Here is an 18,582-nt window from a genome sequence, read left to right as displayed (position 1 = left end):
CAGCCAGTGGACACTCACAGCAAAACATAAAATAAAACTACTTCCTGATTCAGATCAATGAAAAACTGCCCAGTATTCTATTATCTCCAGCCAGAAAGAAGAAAGGTGGATTATGTTTGTAGATCCATCAGTGTATGACAGTAGAAGTGAGCCTGGCGTCCAGCTTCCACATCATTTGAATATTACTGAAATAAGCTTTTGAAGTGGTTAATTACTGGACAGGCTTTATGCTCAGCTCTTTTCAATCCACCTTCTGCGCCGGGTGTCTGATGGGGGATCCCAGGGGGGCGGCTATACTATTGGAGAGAGGTGGTGTGGGGTTGGGGGTAGCAGTGAACAGCCGGCATGCAATACGTGAGAGGCCTCATGTCTGCACTATCAGTGGCATCAGACGGGAAAGAGGAAGGAGGGGGGGGGGGGAGTTGCTGTGCACGGCAGTTATGAGAACTGCAGTGTTGAAACAGAGTGACTGCAACACTGCACAACCAAACATCCCACAGTCATGTAGTGTCAGTCACACACTGACGCTCTCTTTTCCTCTTTTTCTCACAGATACACATACAACACAAATACCACAGCCTGAAGTCACATGAGTTTAGAGCACAGCATATTTAAATGATGATGTTTTCCTCGTGACAAATGTGACACCACACATAACCTTTACTGACTTTTTTTGTGAGTATATCCTGGTCTTAGATGAAAACACTATAAATAATGATTACACCTCCAGGCTGCCTGCTCCTGAACAAGTCACGTGCTTGGACCAATATTTACTCTATGTCTGCCCTCCCTTTAACTGTGTCGCTCACAAATACACAAACATGCACATATTTGTACAGACTTGACACACCAGCGACTGCATCCAAAAGCATCAACACACCAAACCAGATCAGATCTTACAGAACCTGGTAGACAAGGTCCTCGTGTCTGGGAGCCCTTTAAACAAGAGATGTCTTCAAAGCTGTGAAGTGTGTGTGTGTGAAGGCAAAGTGAGCTGTGTTTAACAGTGACCCTGACAAAACAAGAACAACACACACAGCTGGAGGGAAGCGGTAAAGTGTGTAAAGATACTACCGATGGTCGTGAGGGGGTTAAGTTCAGCTCGTGAATAGACAGCTGAACCTAAATCCTAGATACACAACACCCCCTTATCCTCCTGCTTGTGCCTCTACCCCCCTCCCCTTCCGCTGCTGCCGTGCTGAGCAGAAACATGAAACAGAGACGCTGACAATATGAAGCCGGCAAAGAGCCTGAGGACCAGCGGCGCGTACTTACACGGTCCTAGACGTCCAGGTGCAGTTGGTTGTACAGCAGAGAGCAGAGGCGGACACAGAGAGGAGCATGAGACTCGTGTGCCGACATAGCAGCCTGCAAGCAGTGTGGCCTTGTTAGATTGTTCCTATTCATTTCTTCCAGTGTGTGCAGCGCACAGACAGAGAGAGAGCCGAAAGACACATGCATGCATTCACACACACACACACACACAACACACCTTCCCCCTGCACAGCACATACGTTTCTTATTCCCTTGCTTCCTTATGTCCAGTGCTTTCTGTTCTCTCCTTTTTCCTTTCTCATTATCTCTGTCTGCTCCTCCCTGCCTTTTTTCAATATCCTCTTTCTTTCTCTCGGCAACACATGCAGTCGGCTTCTCTTCGCAGCCTCCCCCCGACCCCCCTCCCTCCATTCCCCTCCCTCCCTCCATTCCCCTCCCTCTCACACAGCCTCTCCCTCCATCTCCTCTCTCTCTCTCTTCAGTGTGTGCAGAGCGAGAGGCCATTATCTGAGCCACAGCGGGCACGTACGATGGAATGGAGGAGTATGCAGTGAGCAGAAACAGACTGAAATGTGAGGGCGAGTCACTCGTAGCGGCAGCCTAGGAAACAGCACAGTGCAGCAGAGCTCTTAGCAATGAGAAAGCCTCTCTCTCTCTCTTTGTATCTATCCGTGCCCTTTAACATTGCTTACTCTACTGCATGAGATGATGTTACATTTTGATTGTGTTGTGTTTGCTGATCCACAAAAGCCAAGTACTAGCAGTTTCTGCAAAGACAGACGATCGCTTGTTGATTCCAGGGGCAAAGCAGCGAGCGGCTGGCGAGCAAAATTCACACACTCTCAACTCACAACGACATTTCCTCCTTCCGCAGAAGGTATCTGTTTTCCTCATGGAGATTTTCTTCCTCGCTCGACATCTAACCCTGGGCAAAAGGAGAAGCCACTTAAAAATGGTTCCTCAATGTCCGTTATCTTTCGCATCCACACTCACGTCAGTTGCCCGTTCATTGCGCGAAAGGGAAGCGTCAATTTTACAAGTGGCGCAAAAATAGATCCTCCAACAAGGCTTGCTGGTGGTCTCGCTGGCCCTTCCTCAGCGATCCAAAGGATACGGACAAGGCGGAAGGGTTCTCGCTGAAGGCAGCTAAGGGTCACTTGATATACAAATGAATTCTTCAAAGCTCTACATTGTCAACTCCATCACCTTAAAGCAGGAAGAAAAATGGAACATTGACGGCAAAATGATTAGAAAATGAGCGAGACGGCTACGTTTGCCAGTGGAGAGAGAGAATAGCGGATGAGACTTCGACATCGGCAAGCAAGAGCAGCAGGATGAGGAAAGATACGGAGGAGAGGGAACCCAGAGAAAGTCTGTAGCGATAACATGAATGTCAGAGTCACTCAGTTATTCATGTGACTGCTTCTGTGACAGAGAGGAAAATGATGAGGAAGAGGAAGAGGATGCCACCAGCAAACACAAGAATTCAACCCATCCGTGTTTGCCAGACTCGGGGTGTTCACCAGCCTATGGTGATGTCCTGTAGTTCTCTCCTCACCATTGCCCTGCTTTGGTGCCACTGCCTTTCTCATCATCAAAGTCATCATGATCGCTGGACGTTGTTCTCACGTCCACTCGCTAGATGACCGGCCTTACGGGATCTCCTCTCCTCTCCAACACTGCTGTTGGATTTTCCGAGCAGATGTTTACGAGGAGGATGAGGGGAGAAAAAAAAACATGGCTGTTTCCTCCATGCAGACTGTCATCATCTCAGCGCAGTATTTTTATGTTACTTACGCCGGCTACGGCTGGATTAACTTCACTAACCTTTTTCCCTGCTTTTCTTTTTAACATTTGCTTACCCCGGTTCTCTTGGTTTCTCGTGATGTCTCATTTTCTCAATCTGCCTCTGCCTCCCTCCCTCTCTCTCTCTCACTCTCTCTCTCGATGTGCCTCTCTGTTTTGTTTCCTGAGCCTTCTCTCCCTCTAGCATAGCGTGATGCATTACCGTATAAACACACAGTAACGCAGCCGCTCTCTGGCTCTGCAAATTGTGCACCGTCTGTCTCTCAATTGCCACACGTTCGTATGTACACACACACACACACACACAGATGAGCGTCAATCCCCAAGAGAAACACAGCGCAGCCGAAGCCGTCCATGAGAAAGAGAGAAGTAGAACATTGGGTCACATGACCGGGGGGGGAAAGCCAATGAGCAGAAGCGAGAAAGGTAGGAAACACATGTGGCAATGACGTCACTGCATCGTCAGCAGCGGCTCCCACCAGGATCCTCGCCTCCACCACTCTGGTGGGCACATGTTTTATCTGACAAATGCCCACTCTTTCAAACCACCGACACCACACACCTACATGCACTCCACAATGTATTCTTGCTTGCGCTCACCCTCGCCTGCCGTGACGCTGCATTTCTCGCTCAAAGCTCGACTTAACCCCTGAGTCACATGCCGTCCACGCACGGATCATAACAAAGACCTAGTGAGCACAACACACTTTCTCTGTCCTTCAGCTCGGCGCTGCGATCACAACAGTTAGTCCTCTCTGTGCAGGGGGATCATGAAATGTGTTTGCTATCCAGCGTTTGACCAAATAAAAGATCTCTCAAAGCGAACAGACATTCGGATGAAAGAGATCTCGCTGTGACGGCGAGATCTAAAATTAAACCGAGAGGCGTACAGTGAAAACATGACCATAAAGAAACAGATGAAACAGGAAGTCGACCACAGTTTACACACGAGAGCGGCCGGTCGTGTGAATTTGTCACTGTCCTTGTTCACAGTTGAGTCAATTTGACCGAGACGTCACAACGTTAAAGGGAAACTCCACCGCAGCAGATCCAGCTGCTTCCCTCACGTGACGTACCGTAGATACTCAGCAAGTAAATACAGTGTAAATAACACAGTTGGTTTACTAATTAAAGTCAAACCACATCACATTAGACAACTGAGTGCTCGACTCACATGCTCAGAGTAAACCGGCTCGACTCGTGACTCGTGAGGCGTTCATTGCCTTCGAGATGTTATTGTTTAATCAAACTGAAGCAGAGTCACAAAGCTGAAATTCAGGTTTGACCAAAAGAGCTGTCCTGAACTGAACCGTGAAACACAACAGGTTACATTCTCAACGTGATAACACGAGGCAGGCTACGTCACAACCTCAGAGGGAAAAAACAGTCTCCCGTGTCCCAGTTAACTTGTAATTTAACCGTTTCCTCACAAGACTGAGACAGCAATTCAGAAATGACTACAATTAACAATCTGAACACCTTAACCCTGGAGTGAAAATGAAATAAAAACACTTACAGTGAACCTGTTGTAACCGGGCATTGAGATGGAGAGGACAGTAGAGTCAGAGAGATACAAATCGATCACTTCATCTCACAATGTAGTCAAAATTATCATTGAAGGGAGTTGTTTGACGCCCTCATCTGCCTCTCTCTCTCTCTCTCTCTCTCGCTCCATCGCTCTCACTTCTCTGTATCTTGCTCATGGTTTCTCAGCAGCATGGAGGAAAGGTTTTTGGTTGTAGGAGGAGATGACTGACAACAAAAGTCCAATCCTCAGCAGTGTGTGACTTACAGATGACTAAACCTGAGTCATCTTTCTCCTTTCTTCTCAACAAAGCCTTGAAATGAAACCCTTATACTGAAATAAGAGCTTCTGAAATTTTTACCAGAACATCACACACGCATGTGTGTGTGTATTTGTTACCTCTTTAGCAATTTAAACACTGACCTTGTCAGAATCAGGAGTACTCGCAGTAGGCATTTCTCAAGCACTGGTTAGGTTAAGATTTGAATTGTCATGAGGTTCAGGTTAGGTTAAGGCAGTTACTGGTTATGGTGGGAGCTGGGGATCGGGCTTTGTTTAGGGCTGTAAACATGAATTGAGTCAATGCAGTGTCCTGAGCTGTGTGTGTGTGTGTGTGTGTGTGCAGTAACAGTTAATAAAGAGTGTGTGTGATTTGACCTCCAGTGGTGGGAGAAGTTGTTCCATTTAGATGACAAGAAGCCATTAAAGGACTCACATGAGCATCATGGTCATGACATGAGGGTCCTTTCTCCTCCTCCTTTCTCTTCCTGTCAGCTGACTCCACCTCTCTCCACCGTTGCTGCAATAACCCCCCCCCCCCACCCATCCAACAGCCTGCAGTCTAATGGCATCAAGGTCATCTGATCTGACACACTTTGTCACTCTCTCTCTCTCCTCCTCCCTCTCTTTACCTCTCTATCTATCACTGTCTTTACACACACACACACACACACACACAGTCACGCCTGTCCCTTTAAATGCACAGAGAGGCCGAGGCACTGAAAGCAGAGACATATTTTTGGAGGTATTTTCCACTACACGTACAGTGCATGCGAGCACTCATACAGTATTGGATTGTTCAGTGAGGATCACTGGGTTTATTGGTGGGCGGGGCAAAGAGGGCACTGGGCTGGAGTGAGTGCACGAGCAAAACAAAGAGTTTGAGCCTGGGCTCAACTAAATAAGGGACATATTTCACTTCACTTTAGCAGATTCATACTCCAAGACTGCTTTCTTTTTTTATATAGACAGTAAAATAACTGCTTTTTTTTCCCTTAAAAACATGAAAACAAAACTTAATTTACTGCACGAGTGCATCTGTCTCTGTATTCTACTACAATGTTTATATTTAATATTTAAGGTTTCATCACAGCGTCCGTCTGTGTGTTTACTCCGCAGTCAGGATCAGGTTCAGGGCGTGTTTGGGTGTGCAGTGTAGTAACGAGTGTAGTGTATCCAGTCGTCTGAGTCATACCTCCTGACATTTGGCACGTGCAAGTCAGCACGAACCACCCAGCTGGGGAAAGCAGCCTCCCCCCCCCCCTCCACCCAACAAACACACACACACATGCCTCACAAAGAGAAAGGGAGGAGTGGTTTGGTTGTAGGAGGGAGGAGGGAAAAAAAATTGAAAGGTAGTGATGGGCAGTGTGGTGGTGGGGGCGCTGTTGGGAAGGGTGGAGCCACAAAAAAATAATAAGGAGGAGGAGAAAGTGTGTGTGTGTGTTGGGGGGGGAAGGCAGCTCTTTGTGCTTCAGGTTTGGCAGATGAAAAGAAGGAGAGGGAAGTAATCAATAACCATAATACGTGAGAAAGTGCCTGAAACAAAGAGAGTGGACGACAAACAGCAGTGCTACACAACAAGAAGTGGTCACAGCAGAGCGGTCAGAGATGTAATGATTAACAGCACACAGTTGTAGAGCAACAATCTGACTGATTATTAATGTCGCAATTCGGGACAATATTTCAATGTTCAACGGGATAAAACCAGACAAACCATCGTCAGCTCCGCACAGTGGCTGGTTGCCAGCCTTGTCTCTCTCAGGACGTGGGCTAAGATTAGCTTCCCATATGTTCAAGTCAGGCCAAGCCGGGCTTAAAGGGCCAGTCGCGAAAAGTCTTTATTTATGCCTTAATGACATCACTCCAGCCTCCGCTGTGATGAAACCTGACACAGCTGTGACTCTCTGTTACATAAAACCTGGTGGAGTCTTGCAGCAGTGGGATTTGAATGAAGTGCACGTGCCCGGCGGGAGCAGCGGAGGTGCAAGAGCCAGTGAGGTGAGAGTTAAAGAGCTCCGGCAACAGCTGAGAGCTCCTCCCCCTCCTCTTTCCATTCATTTTTTATTAACTGCGGCACCGGGCGGCTGACAAACCTCTCACGGCTTCATCACACCAGGAGTCAGTGTAGGTTGCAGTCATGTTGAGCGGTACAGTACAAAGTACAGAGACTCACGTTTATTTTAATAAAATAGAAAGTCCCTGTATGTTGATGATTGTATGTAAACGCGTCACCTGTGGGAAATCGTGTGGAAGCTAATGAGGATCTACAGCAGTTGTTTTCAGGTGATGCAACCCTTGTACAGTAACAGAGATCAGGTGACTCCTCAGGGACAGTTAATGGTTAACAACGATTACACATAAATGTTATTAATATGCTGAGGGGGGAAAAGCTAGAGACAGACACAGTTATCGCTGCGATCAACTGAACTTCCTCTGTATTACATCACGTGTTGCCCTTTGATACCTAAGCTCGGTACATGAAGAGTTAATCTCATCAGCTTTGCTGCACGCTGTTTGACTGGGATCTTGTGTGTGTGTGTTGCTCTGTGTTTGACTGTGTCGCCTGGCGGAGCCTCCTTCAGCCGGAGTTCTTTACAGAGAAATCCACTCAGGACAGCAGCGGCGCTAAGACGGCAGCAGGTAACATTTATGTTTATCAAACTTTGAACTGTGTACTTTATTCAGTTTCCTTGACTCAGGTTCAGGTTTGGTACAGTACGGTACGGTCTGGAATGGTAAAGCCCGGCTCAGGCTTGTGTTTCCACTGAGAACTGTACCATTACTCAGTGGACGGGGGTGTGGGCTGCACTCAATATGGAATTAGATTTGTGTCAATATTTTCAAACAACACTTTTTGTTTGCGATGATCGGAATATCGTTTGCTCTTTGCGCCGTGTTTTTTTTGTTGCCGATTGGCTACTGAGTTTCTGAGCGACAGCTCAGTGGACCGGAAGCAGTCGCTGTCCGTCTGGAACTCGTTCCAACAAAATAATTGTAAGTGTCTTTGCCAGGTTTGTCGGATTATAAACGTGACAAGACTTACAATTATTTTGCCGTATACTCGATGGCCGAGTCTGCGAGATACTTGGCGTGACGTTGTATCGAACGTGACACAACAAACAACAAAGGAGGGTATCCAGCAGCTTTTTTCAAACTTTGTATGAGTATGAACTGCAGTCACCTGACTGTCGTGGGCGGAGCTGGTCTATTGACTGTACCGCACCATTTTACTCTGGTAGCCCAAAGGAAGGATGCTAATGGTAGGGGCTGGTTATTATGGTACTATTACTAATGAAAAGGCAAAGCTGTACCAAATCGGCCAGTTACACTTGATGGAAACATGGCTTGTATACTGGGTTAGAAGGTCAACTGCATTATTTAAAATAACAACTCTCAGTTTGTGTTACATCTCTTTTTTCTATCGCTTCACATTAGATTCTGCCGACCCTAATGAAGAGGAGGAGGGCAACCCATTTACATCAACAGTCAAGGCAAAAAATGATTACGGTTTATTTTTGATGTACTCATTTATTTTTGTTTGTGAGTCTGTAAAAATGAAATAGTGTGTTTAAACCGTAGTGTGTTGTGCAATTATTTCATAAAATTGGTATAGAAAATAGCATCATTCAGGAAGCCGTGTCAAAATCATCCCAGACATATAATCAATATTTCTATATTTATATTTGTTTATAAAAATTAGATTTGTCCACAAAATAGAGCAACAAGTTAAAACAGTCACACGTCAACAAACATGTTAAAAACTATCTTTAAGTTCTTAAGTCCTCGCATGCCATTATATAAGTTAATATCTCAATGGTTTCCCATAATAACGCTCCAACATGTTTTTAAACTACAACACAGCAACACTGAACCGAGGCTTGTCTTTAAGAAGTCATATTATCGCAAATCGAACCACAACATTGGTCAGAAAGATCACTGACACATTTCCCCCCCCCTAAACGTGAATCATTTCACAATCACAGCATGACGGGAAAAGTCAAAACTAAACAGAAGAGAGAGCAGAAGAACATGACGCCAGAGCAAAAACACAGAAAGCTGCACTTCTGTACTGACCGAGTGGAAACCTCACAGAGCAGTAAACAGTGAATGGAAGAGCTGATGTCAAAGCCTCCACTTCCTGACTCTCTGCACTTACTACACACACACACACACACACACACACACAAGTCGGTCATGTGACCAACCTTGGATGCCGGACTCGAGCTAAAATTAAAACAATGATGTCATCAGACATTCAGTGTTGCCACGGAAACTAGGTCAGTGTTAACCCTTAGCGGGCGAGGGCCCGGGGATTCCACGCACTGCTAAACATGTGATTAGCCAACGTTCCATGCGTCTGTCACGCACGCACGCAGCGAGTGTTTCAACTCTACGCTCAGCGCTTTCCCACCAGCGCGCGGAGAGAAGTTCATCTTGTGTTGAAAGAGGATATCCTGTGTATGGGCGTGGAAAAAAATCACACGAGTTCAGACTGTCTGTCTGTCTGTGTTGGTATAACCTCTAAAGTCAGAGAAAGCCACAAGGAACTGAAGTCATTTCTGTTTTTCACACTGATTTGATTTCTGTTTCATGAGAAAGTCCAACGTCCATGTGTCAGTGTCAGTCCACTGCTATGTTACTGTGTTATTATTAACACATGGATATCTTTATCTTTACGTTAAAAAACAACAAACTCAACAGTCTTTACCCGTGTAGAGATGGAAACACAGGAGAGTCACAGTGGCAGAGAGCACACATTTGTAAAAGTCAACAGCTTGGGTGTGTACATGAAACCTTTGTTGATAAAGAGGCAGACTACACACGAGTCGGGATTAGAGCAGATTTAGCGGTGAGCTATGTCAGTAAAACTGAGTTAAACCCATTCATGCCAATGCGCCATGAGACAGACTGACCTATATTTCCTGTCACTATAGTAACACAGGTTACCGTGTCTGGTATAAACGATCCCGTTTAAATGCACGTTTGGATCCTGACTCGTTCCTTCCCACTGAGACGTTTTTTTAAAGACAATTCTGAGATTGTTCCTTCTACTTTAAGAGAACATCACAGGACTCTAATGACTCTACAACCCTGTCATGCTTTCCTCTGTGAATCCTCGCCGCTCACACTTCCTCTCCACATAAACACACACGCATGCCCCGGCTCGGCGAGTTGTAGAACAGCAGCGCTCAGCGGCCACGCCGCCACAGGTTACTACGCCCGACTATCACACACATGCGCATGCGTGACCCACTAACTTTTACTCCCTTTACCTCATTTGACTCCAGAACCTTGGAGAAGAAGGACGGCCCCCTCGCTCCAGAGCCAACGCGCAGGGTTCCTCCTCCTCCTCCTCCCTCCTCTTCTCTCTGGTCTCTTGTATCTACACATGCCTGCCTCTGGCACCAATCAGTGGGCAGCGTGGGACACTTTAAACTGAGGATGCTGCCACTTCCTCGCTAAGGCGCCGAGCTCGGCACCACGACGTGGAGATAAAGTCAAAGTAGCTGATTTCACGCTGTCAGCTCAGGGGCGCGACGGGAGATAGGCGGATAAATAGGACGGCTGCCACCTCGCACGACGATATCAGGGTTTTATTTGATGAGTATAATCATGTCTTCACTGGAGAGCGAGAGAACATAACCTGACCAACTTGGCGAGGCAGGAAACACCCCAGCCTTTTCTGTGAAACGGGAATTACTGGATAAACCGATTCAGACGAACATTCAAATTAAAGTTGTTACGGTTCGTGTGTAAATAGACATATGAAAGCATAGATTAAACCAACAATTAAGAATAGAAGAAGAAAACCAACTTGGAATGATATTACACACACACACACACACAGAGACAGAGACAGCAGTGAACACACAAACCCAATGCCCTCTCTTACCTCAGCTGCCAGTTTAAGGTTTCCCAAACAGCCTCGACTGATGTCTTCAAAATATTCCACCTTTACAGCCATTAAACAGAGCAAGAGAGAAAGAGGGAGAGGGAGAGAGAGAGAGATGGGAGGGGGAGTGAATAACAATCAATAGAATAATGCGACAAAGGCCTGTTCAGATAGACTCATCATTAAGGACACTTGGACCACCGGGTACGACACGCGCGACACTCGACGTGCAACCGTCTCATCGGCGCTGTCAACCCCAGCGACCGGCGAGAAGCAGCCGTGCACACAAATCACTTTTCTTTGATTTGAGCGCCGACAGTGAGCCGGCACTTCCCTCTGCTGCCGGCACGGTGAGAGAGCAGAGCCGGGGTTCTGTTTGATTTATACAATTATGTAATGTCTGTACACTAACCTGGCACTGCCTCTCTCATGAAGACCCCACACAAGTTTTTTTTTTTTTTGTTTTTTTTTTAAAGGGCAACTTTAAAGAGTGTCAGTGTGTTGTTTAGTAAAGAGTGAGGTGTAATAATAACAATAATAATGATAAGAATAATGTGTGGGAATAAAACAAAAGAATCTTCACATTCTGTCTACACGGCTCTGGCTGTGTCTCAATGTTAAATAATGTGTTTTGTCTTTAGCCGCCCCCCCTCAGTCCCGCCAATCCCATCCCTCACCCCCTCCGTCCATCACCCTCCCACACACACACACACACACACACACACACACACACAGAAACTATCAAGCCTAAAATCGTCTGGAGTGATGAATATTTACCCTCCAAGTCTCTGAGCTGCCTTGGTTTGTACTCCTCCGTCCGCCGGCCGAATCCCCATCAGAAGACTCCAACCCCCTCTTGTCTTCACCTCTATCCCTCTATCCCTTTCTTGTGTCGCTCGCTTTCCACTCCTCTTTCTTGATCTCTCGTTCTCTCGTCTGTTCCAGCAGCAGCCCATTCAGGAAGCCATCTTGTGTTTTTACTATGGTTTTACATGAGCCCTCGTATGCACGTTCCCCTCTCTCTCTCTCTCTCTGTCGCTAACACTCTTGCTCTACCCCCTCCCTCCTTCTCTCTCTCTCTCTCTCCTGCTAGTATGCCAATAGGTTTACCGCACACACACGCATACTCAACAGCGGGTTTTTTCTGTGATCACTATCACTCCTTCCTCCCACTCGCTCAGTTTTTTTTTTCTTCTCCTTCTGCATACATGATGTGAATGCCCCCCTCTCTCTCTCTCTCTCTCTCTCTGTCTCTTTAAACATATACACTCATGGACAAATGCACACACACACACACACACACACACACACACACACACAAAACACACGCACACAGAGGTCGCCGGGGAGACGTCACACTAGAGATAGCACACAAAGGCAGTCCTTCGACCAATCAGAGGCCGGGCCGGGCTCTGCTGCTAGGGTGAAATTGAAGGAGAGCCGGGGAGGGCGGCGACAGAGCGTGAGGGAGAGAGACAGAGAGAGAGAGAGAGAGAGAGAGAGAGATGCTTAAAAGGAGGTTAAATTACAAAAGACGCTGAATTTGTTTGTGAGTGTGTGCAGACCTGCCAAACAGAGTGGGAGAGGAAAGGTGGACAGGAGGTGGGTGTGTATGTGTGCTTGTGTGTGCACGAGCATGTGCGTGCGTGTGTGTGTGTGTAAGGGGGGGATGGGTCCTCTATATGCCCGTCAATTATCTCCTCGAACTAGCCTTCCCTAAACAATGCCTCTGGTATGTGGTATGGCTGAGCACCATCTGTGTCAGGGCTGCCTGCAATAACTGGACTGGACTGCACAGTGCACGCGCGCACACACACACACACACACACACACACACAGACACCCCTTCTGACAGGCAGAATATGCTGACTCAAAGTCAAGAAGTGAAGACACGAAAATGTGTTCCAATGCCACCTTTAGACTCGATATAATAAACACTCAAACAGCCAAAAGCAAAGATCAACCCCAGTTTTGAGACCTCTATAAATCACATGCGAGCACTTCAACCTTTTCACATTCCCTGATCTACACGAGAGTGACATCCTCGGCGTACTATTCTGAACGCCTGTTTCCATAATGTTTACATTAGGAATCTTTCTAACCAGACATCAGCGCACACTGACACCAAACGGATCACCTACACAAGAGTGGAGTGGGAATGGTTTTGTCCAATCAAATAACCGGGCATCGCCGCAAAGATGCATTATTTGTCTTTTTCCTTCTTTAGCAAAGCCCTCAAAAAATCTGCCGTCCATTCGAACTCTCTGTAAACCAGAAAGGATAAACAGAAGCAAAGCGCTCTGTTCGGACACGGACGGCGGCAGAAAGCAGTGAAAATGGTGGCTTGAAAACGAGACGTCTGCGGGAAGGCGAGACAGAGTCAGCGAAAGTTCACGCAGCCTGGCGAAGACGCAGCACATCGAGGCGGGAAAAGACAGAGACAGCGAGCGGCAGTGAGACAGAGACACAGAGAGAGGGAAAACGAGAAGAGAGAGCGAGCTGAAGTGTGGTGTGGGGAGGTGAGGCAGCCACACAGTGACACAGCATTTCTGGTGTCTGTTTGACGCGCTCGTGCAGCACGGGAAATCCCCTCTGCTGACGTCTGATGGGCCACGTGTGTATGTGTGTGTGTGAGAGTGAATGTGTGTTTACGTGTGAGCGGAGGCGTGTTTCTGTAAAGCCGGACAGGAAGAGCCGCTGTCGGCTTCAGTGGACTTCGTTACCGCTGGTCGAGGCAGTCGTCGTACCGCAGTGAAGGCAGGTCGCCGGGGTGGTTATTATGAGAAATGTGAAAGAGATGAAAGACCGAGCGGCGACGGGAAAACACAGAAGACGTGACCACAACAAGCGCGTCAACAAATCAAACCTTCATCCACCTTTCCCAGCCTTCAACACACACACACAGACGCACATCTGATCCACTCACAGACAGCACCATGCCCTTCATTCAACTTTCTCGCATTCACTCACTCGTCTGCTGTTGCTGTTACCAACCTGCTCACATTCAGCGGTCCAGCACATAGACAGAAGAGCGGGAAGCTCATTAAAGCCACTGTGAGACACCGTGTTTGTACAATTGTGCATTTAGCTGCAGGAGGATGAATGCGCTGCATTTAAAACTGCTGTCACACGCTCTACACTGACAAAACATGGCACAGGTCGACTCTTCTCCATACATGTGCACGAGCATGTGGCACCTGCACGACACGTTTACATCTATACGACTACTATGTCATTTGAAATGAGCATTTTCAGCTGATTCTCTCGTCTGCATTTGTTTGCTTCATTTCAGAAAGAGCTACTAACGAGGCGCACCAATGCTAACGCTGCCTCTTAAAAACCCCAGAGTGTGATGCAGAGTGTGCATGCGAAACACACACATTCAATTGACTGGAAGCGATCGCACTGTATTATATTCTCAACAGGCAGAGGGTTAAGAGCTGCCGCTGATGGCAGTGCAACAGTGAGCTGCCGAGCAGTCACAGGAGACGACGGAGGATGTGGTTACCAGGCAATGAGGGACTAAGCTGCTGCATCTATTCAGAGGTTAGAAGGCACAGATGGAGGCATTGCGGGGGATGAATATTGATGGATAGATAGAAGGATGCTTGGTTAAAAGCATGTATATACTGTAGAGAGAGAGCTGCAGCATCTCCTGCTGCTCTGAGAGCAGGAAGAATGATGTGAGGGGGTAATTATCATTCTGTAACAATACCTGCTACAGCCGATGGCAAACGTCCTGTTTTATGAGTGCACACACTTTATTAAGGACCGCAGTCCTTAATTAATTAACAATGTGACAGCGGTACATATTGTTCTGTCGAGGATTGCTCCTCAATCTCCCGTCTGTCTTCATTATCTGCAGTGTTTACACCTGACCTATAGAGGCCTGCACGTGCAGCCTTGATTTTGGAACCACGTGCAGAGAGCGCGCAAAACTGAATTCACGCCTCACCAGTAGGTGGAGTATTAAGCCCCACCCACCAAGCAGAATAAACATTTCGGCAACTGAAGAAGAAGTCGCAAAGGAAAGTCATCCAACCCTCAAACCGACTGATACCTCGACTCCTAGGAATGCGTCCTATTCACTGCGTCCAGACTTGTAGCGCCACCCTGTGGTGAACGGGGATACTAAAGGACCCTGAGGTCCGCGATATGCGACGTGCAGAGAAAGTACTGCATACCAGAGGCTTAAGAACTTTCAACAGATGCAGATAAACAGTTAAACTTTTAATTATTTCCCTGAACATGGCCATGCTCTGGATTCCTTCATAATTTGTGACAATAAAATGGTCTTTTGTTGGCGTGCTGCACATGGTAAATGGCCAAATTCAGTGTTTTGCCGGATTAATAAGGGTTTAGTCTTCCTAAAATGATAAAGAATAATACATCAACAGTAAAAAATACATAATAATGGTCATAAATAGTCTCATCCTGACACAACATTAACACATTAATCCAGGTGTGGGACCTACATTATTTAAATAAATGTCTTTTTTGGTCAACGATCATGCCCCTACTCTTATATATAGATAGTGCTTTAAAATAGTAAAAAATAGTAAACAGTATTAATTTACAGTAATGCACACTTCCGACGCAAGTTACATTTCCCTAAAAGCAGAACTATGCATGATTTTCACCCTCATGTAATGACTTTGGGGAATGTCTGCACTCCCCCTGCTGTCTGTTAGTGGAAAACCAGCTTTGCAAGATCACACACACACACAACAATATCAAGGCAGTGATCGTGTTATTTTAGAAAAAGAAACAGAGGAAATCTCTGTCTGACGTGTGTGTGTGTGTGAGAGAGAGAGAGAAAAAGCTGCGCAGGCATGTGTTGATTACATGGTGGCCTGGAGCCTACTGTACATTATCTAATCTTACATTTCAGTCTACATTTTTATAATTTCAATTTCAATTACATTTTACTTTAATAATATGTCAGTTCTTTTATTGTGTTCATGTGTTGGTGGGTGACGAGGGCTTTGTTTTATCCTGAAAAGCTCTTTCACTTATATTACTTTGTCCAAATCGGAATGTAAACAAAGTCTGAGTGACAGTGACTGATTACAGGTGTGGGTGTGACTGTGTGATTGGTGTATTCTCCTCCTGGTGCATTTTGTTTCACTTATCTTGTAAGACGTATCTCCTACAGTATCTCATACAAACTAACTGTACTGCAAGTCAAGAGGCATCAGAGGAGGATCTGCTGGTATGAAATGAAAGGTTGACGACAGACGCTGGATAAAGAACAGAGAGAGTAAAAGTTCCCTCAGAGGTCAGAGGTTTTGAATCATGGGGCCTATAAATATCCATGATGCCCTCAGACACTTAAAAACCCTCTTTACACAAGAGCTGCTGAACTCACTGCCGGCCTGTAGAAGTGCTAATGACAACCCTCATTTCCTGTTTGGGACTAAACAAACCCGGGATCTTTTCCTCCTCGTCGACACTTTAACGTGTCCCTGCGTGCACAGGCTACATCTACACCTGTGAAGGGTGCAGTTTCCCCGTGCTCTTTAATTATAACATCATAGCAGCTACAGTGCGAGGCTGATAAAAGCCTTTCATTTAAAAACCCAAATATTGCCCAGGTGACTCCGTCCTCCAGGACAAGTTTAATTGTGTTCTTGCCATTAAAAATGTGTTAAAAACCAGCTGCTGTGCCGTCTAATTCTTCCACTTTTGTGATCAGCGTGGGAATGTGCAGAGCTGATGTTTAAGAGCCTTTGGAGAGGCAGCACGTGTCCATTGTTTGTTCTCTAAAAGCCTTTTCTTGTTTTTCCTGCTTCTCCTCCTCCAATGTGCTGACCATCTACCGCTGCTTCCCGTCCTCTTCGACTCCACCGCCCATCCCCCCCGCGTTTCACTCTGACGCAACAAACACACACACACACACACTGGTCTTAACGCAGCACTGCACGCTCTTAAAAGACAAGCCCTCTCCTCACACGTGCACACACACGCACACACGGAGGAAGAGATGGCCTAAGGTTAACCCCCGCTCCCGTTCGAGGCCGCAGAGGTCAGAGCTCAAAGCTCAGGCAACTGCAGGAATTCTCCAGTGCTGCTGTTGAGTGGCCCACACAAACACACACTGAGCGTCCACTCAGACAAAAGTGTTTCACGGGGTCTTAAAGACTGTGAAACAATTGGCTTTGGATCAGGATTCCCTGCATCTGTATCCTCCTCAGCGAGCACGCGACACAGTGTCCTCCTACTTTTCTGAGTTTAAGTTAAAGTGCTTAGTGTTTGTAAGACACACGGCATGACGACAATGTATGAAAGGTCAGTGATACAGTAACTACTGGACTTTTCTTGAGGTTAAAACACTGTAGACGTAAGCAGCCATAGATTTTATAAGGTGAGCCATTTGTTAAATCTAAAAATCTGTTTTCACGCCGTCCCTGACGGCAGCCAACTCATCAGTGAGTCCCTGGTTTATAGCAATAGCATTACTTCACAAAGTCTCTTAAAAATGTACATTTTCCCCCATAAAAACCACACATTTGCACTTGTTTGTGATGAACATACCAGTCTTGAATGCTGATATATCAAAATTGGACTGACCACTTTCACCACTACAGTACATCCCATGGTAATATTATCAGATAACGGACGTATCCTTACCTCGCTCGCCTCCCATTCGCCGCGTCTCCTCTTCAGCTCGTCACACTTGCGCAGCTTGCAGATCTGCTTGCCCGTCTTGCGGTTCAGACAGTTCGCACAGGTGCCGCAGTTCGTCTTTCGGAGGCAGGGGGCGCATTCGCCACATTTCTTCCTCCGCTTCTTCTGCAGGTCAACAGCGGTGGCGTCCGGGGAACCATTCAAGGGGGAGAGAGAGAAGAGCCCCGCTTGCTGGTGTTCACTCTCGATGTATTTGCTCAGAGGAGACGTCTCCTCCGTGGATTTCCTGCAGAGTTGCAGAGACTGAGCCTCCTCTGCATCCATGGAGAACTCGTAAATGTCCTCAGGTGGAGGATCAGGTCCAGCCCTGGGCCTGGGCATGGCTTCTGACCCAGAACTAGTTGAATTTAAAGAAGGGGGAGTTTATAATATCTGGGGTCCGCTCTGCCTTCACGACTGACTTTGTCCATCTATATATTAAAGGTACTTGAGGACGCCTCAGTCTCCTGAACTCTCTGGGCTACAGCCATCAAACTTAGCTTCATGTTCATCCCGTCTAGTCTAGTCAACTTAATCATGACTGTGTGTATACGGTCGTCCGTGGTGGGACCCCCAGGAGAACTCTGGTGGACCAGGATGGAGTCCATGTTTCCCTGCTACCCCGAGGGGCACTTGTTGGACCAGGACAGTGTGGATAGTGAAGCTGGCTCCTGGGAAATCATGGCGGTGTCTGCACAGTGTGGGTTCGGTCTAGAGACTGAGCAAAGACAAAGAGGAAGAAGAATTTGATTTCAAAACACAATACAGACACTTCATTTACATCCAGGTGTCGTTTAAAAGAAAGAAAAGCCAAAGACAGAAGGAAAAATTATATAAAAGTTATATATAAAAAGAAGTCAATACACGTTATGCTGTACACATGATTTTGAATTGTCCTGCACTGGTGCTCAGTCTGATATCCAGGATTATTGTCTGGATTCTGTCTGCTCTCGAAACACAGCTGTCAGCGCTGTGTCTCCACTTGGCTCATAGCCACATACACACACACACAGCAGTTTGAGGGGATTCTGTGTTCAGTGGTGGGTCTGGTGTGGGTGTTTGTGTGTGTGTGTCCTAGATAAAAGACGGGGGTTGAAGTCAGGGACAGTCTTCTTTGTCTTGTGGTCACACGCTC

The 18,582-nt window shown here is 46.7% G+C and overlaps 1 protein-coding gene and 1 long non-coding RNA gene across 5 annotated transcripts in view; one reads left to right on the top strand and one right to left on the bottom strand.

The window, feature by feature from the left end:
* The window catches only part of tet3 (tet methylcytosine dioxygenase 3), a 30,743-nt gene extending 18,723 nt beyond the window's left edge, over nt 1-12,020 (bottom strand). For 2 of the 4 annotated variants that reach the window (XM_058635344.1, XM_058635345.1), the window contains exon 1: nt 10,782-11,239. In XM_058635344.1, the coding sequence (XP_058491327.1) occupies nt 10,782-10,853 (72 nt within the window). In that variant the 5' untranslated portion in view covers nt 10,854-11,239. Of the gene's footprint in view, nt 1-1,275; nt 1,655-10,781; nt 11,240-11,558 lie in introns of those variants that run through there. The other 2 variants (XM_058635347.1, XM_058635348.1) reach the window with 2 other exon arrangements.
* LOC131463572 (uncharacterized) lies at nt 6,172-8,461 on the top strand. Its single transcript, XR_009241060.1, has 2 exons — nt 6,172-7,528; nt 8,324-8,461. It is a non-coding gene; the product is annotated as an uncharacterized LOC131463572 (long non-coding RNA).
* Nucleotides 12,021-18,582: the final 6,562 nt, after the last annotated feature.

Source organism: Solea solea, chromosome 8, assembly GCF_958295425.1.
Source record: "Solea solea chromosome 8, fSolSol10.1, whole genome shotgun sequence".
NCBI classification, from domain to species: domain Eukaryota; kingdom Metazoa; phylum Chordata; class Actinopteri; order Pleuronectiformes; family Soleidae; genus Solea; species Solea solea.
This window is presented reverse-complemented; position numbering and strand designations above follow the sequence as displayed.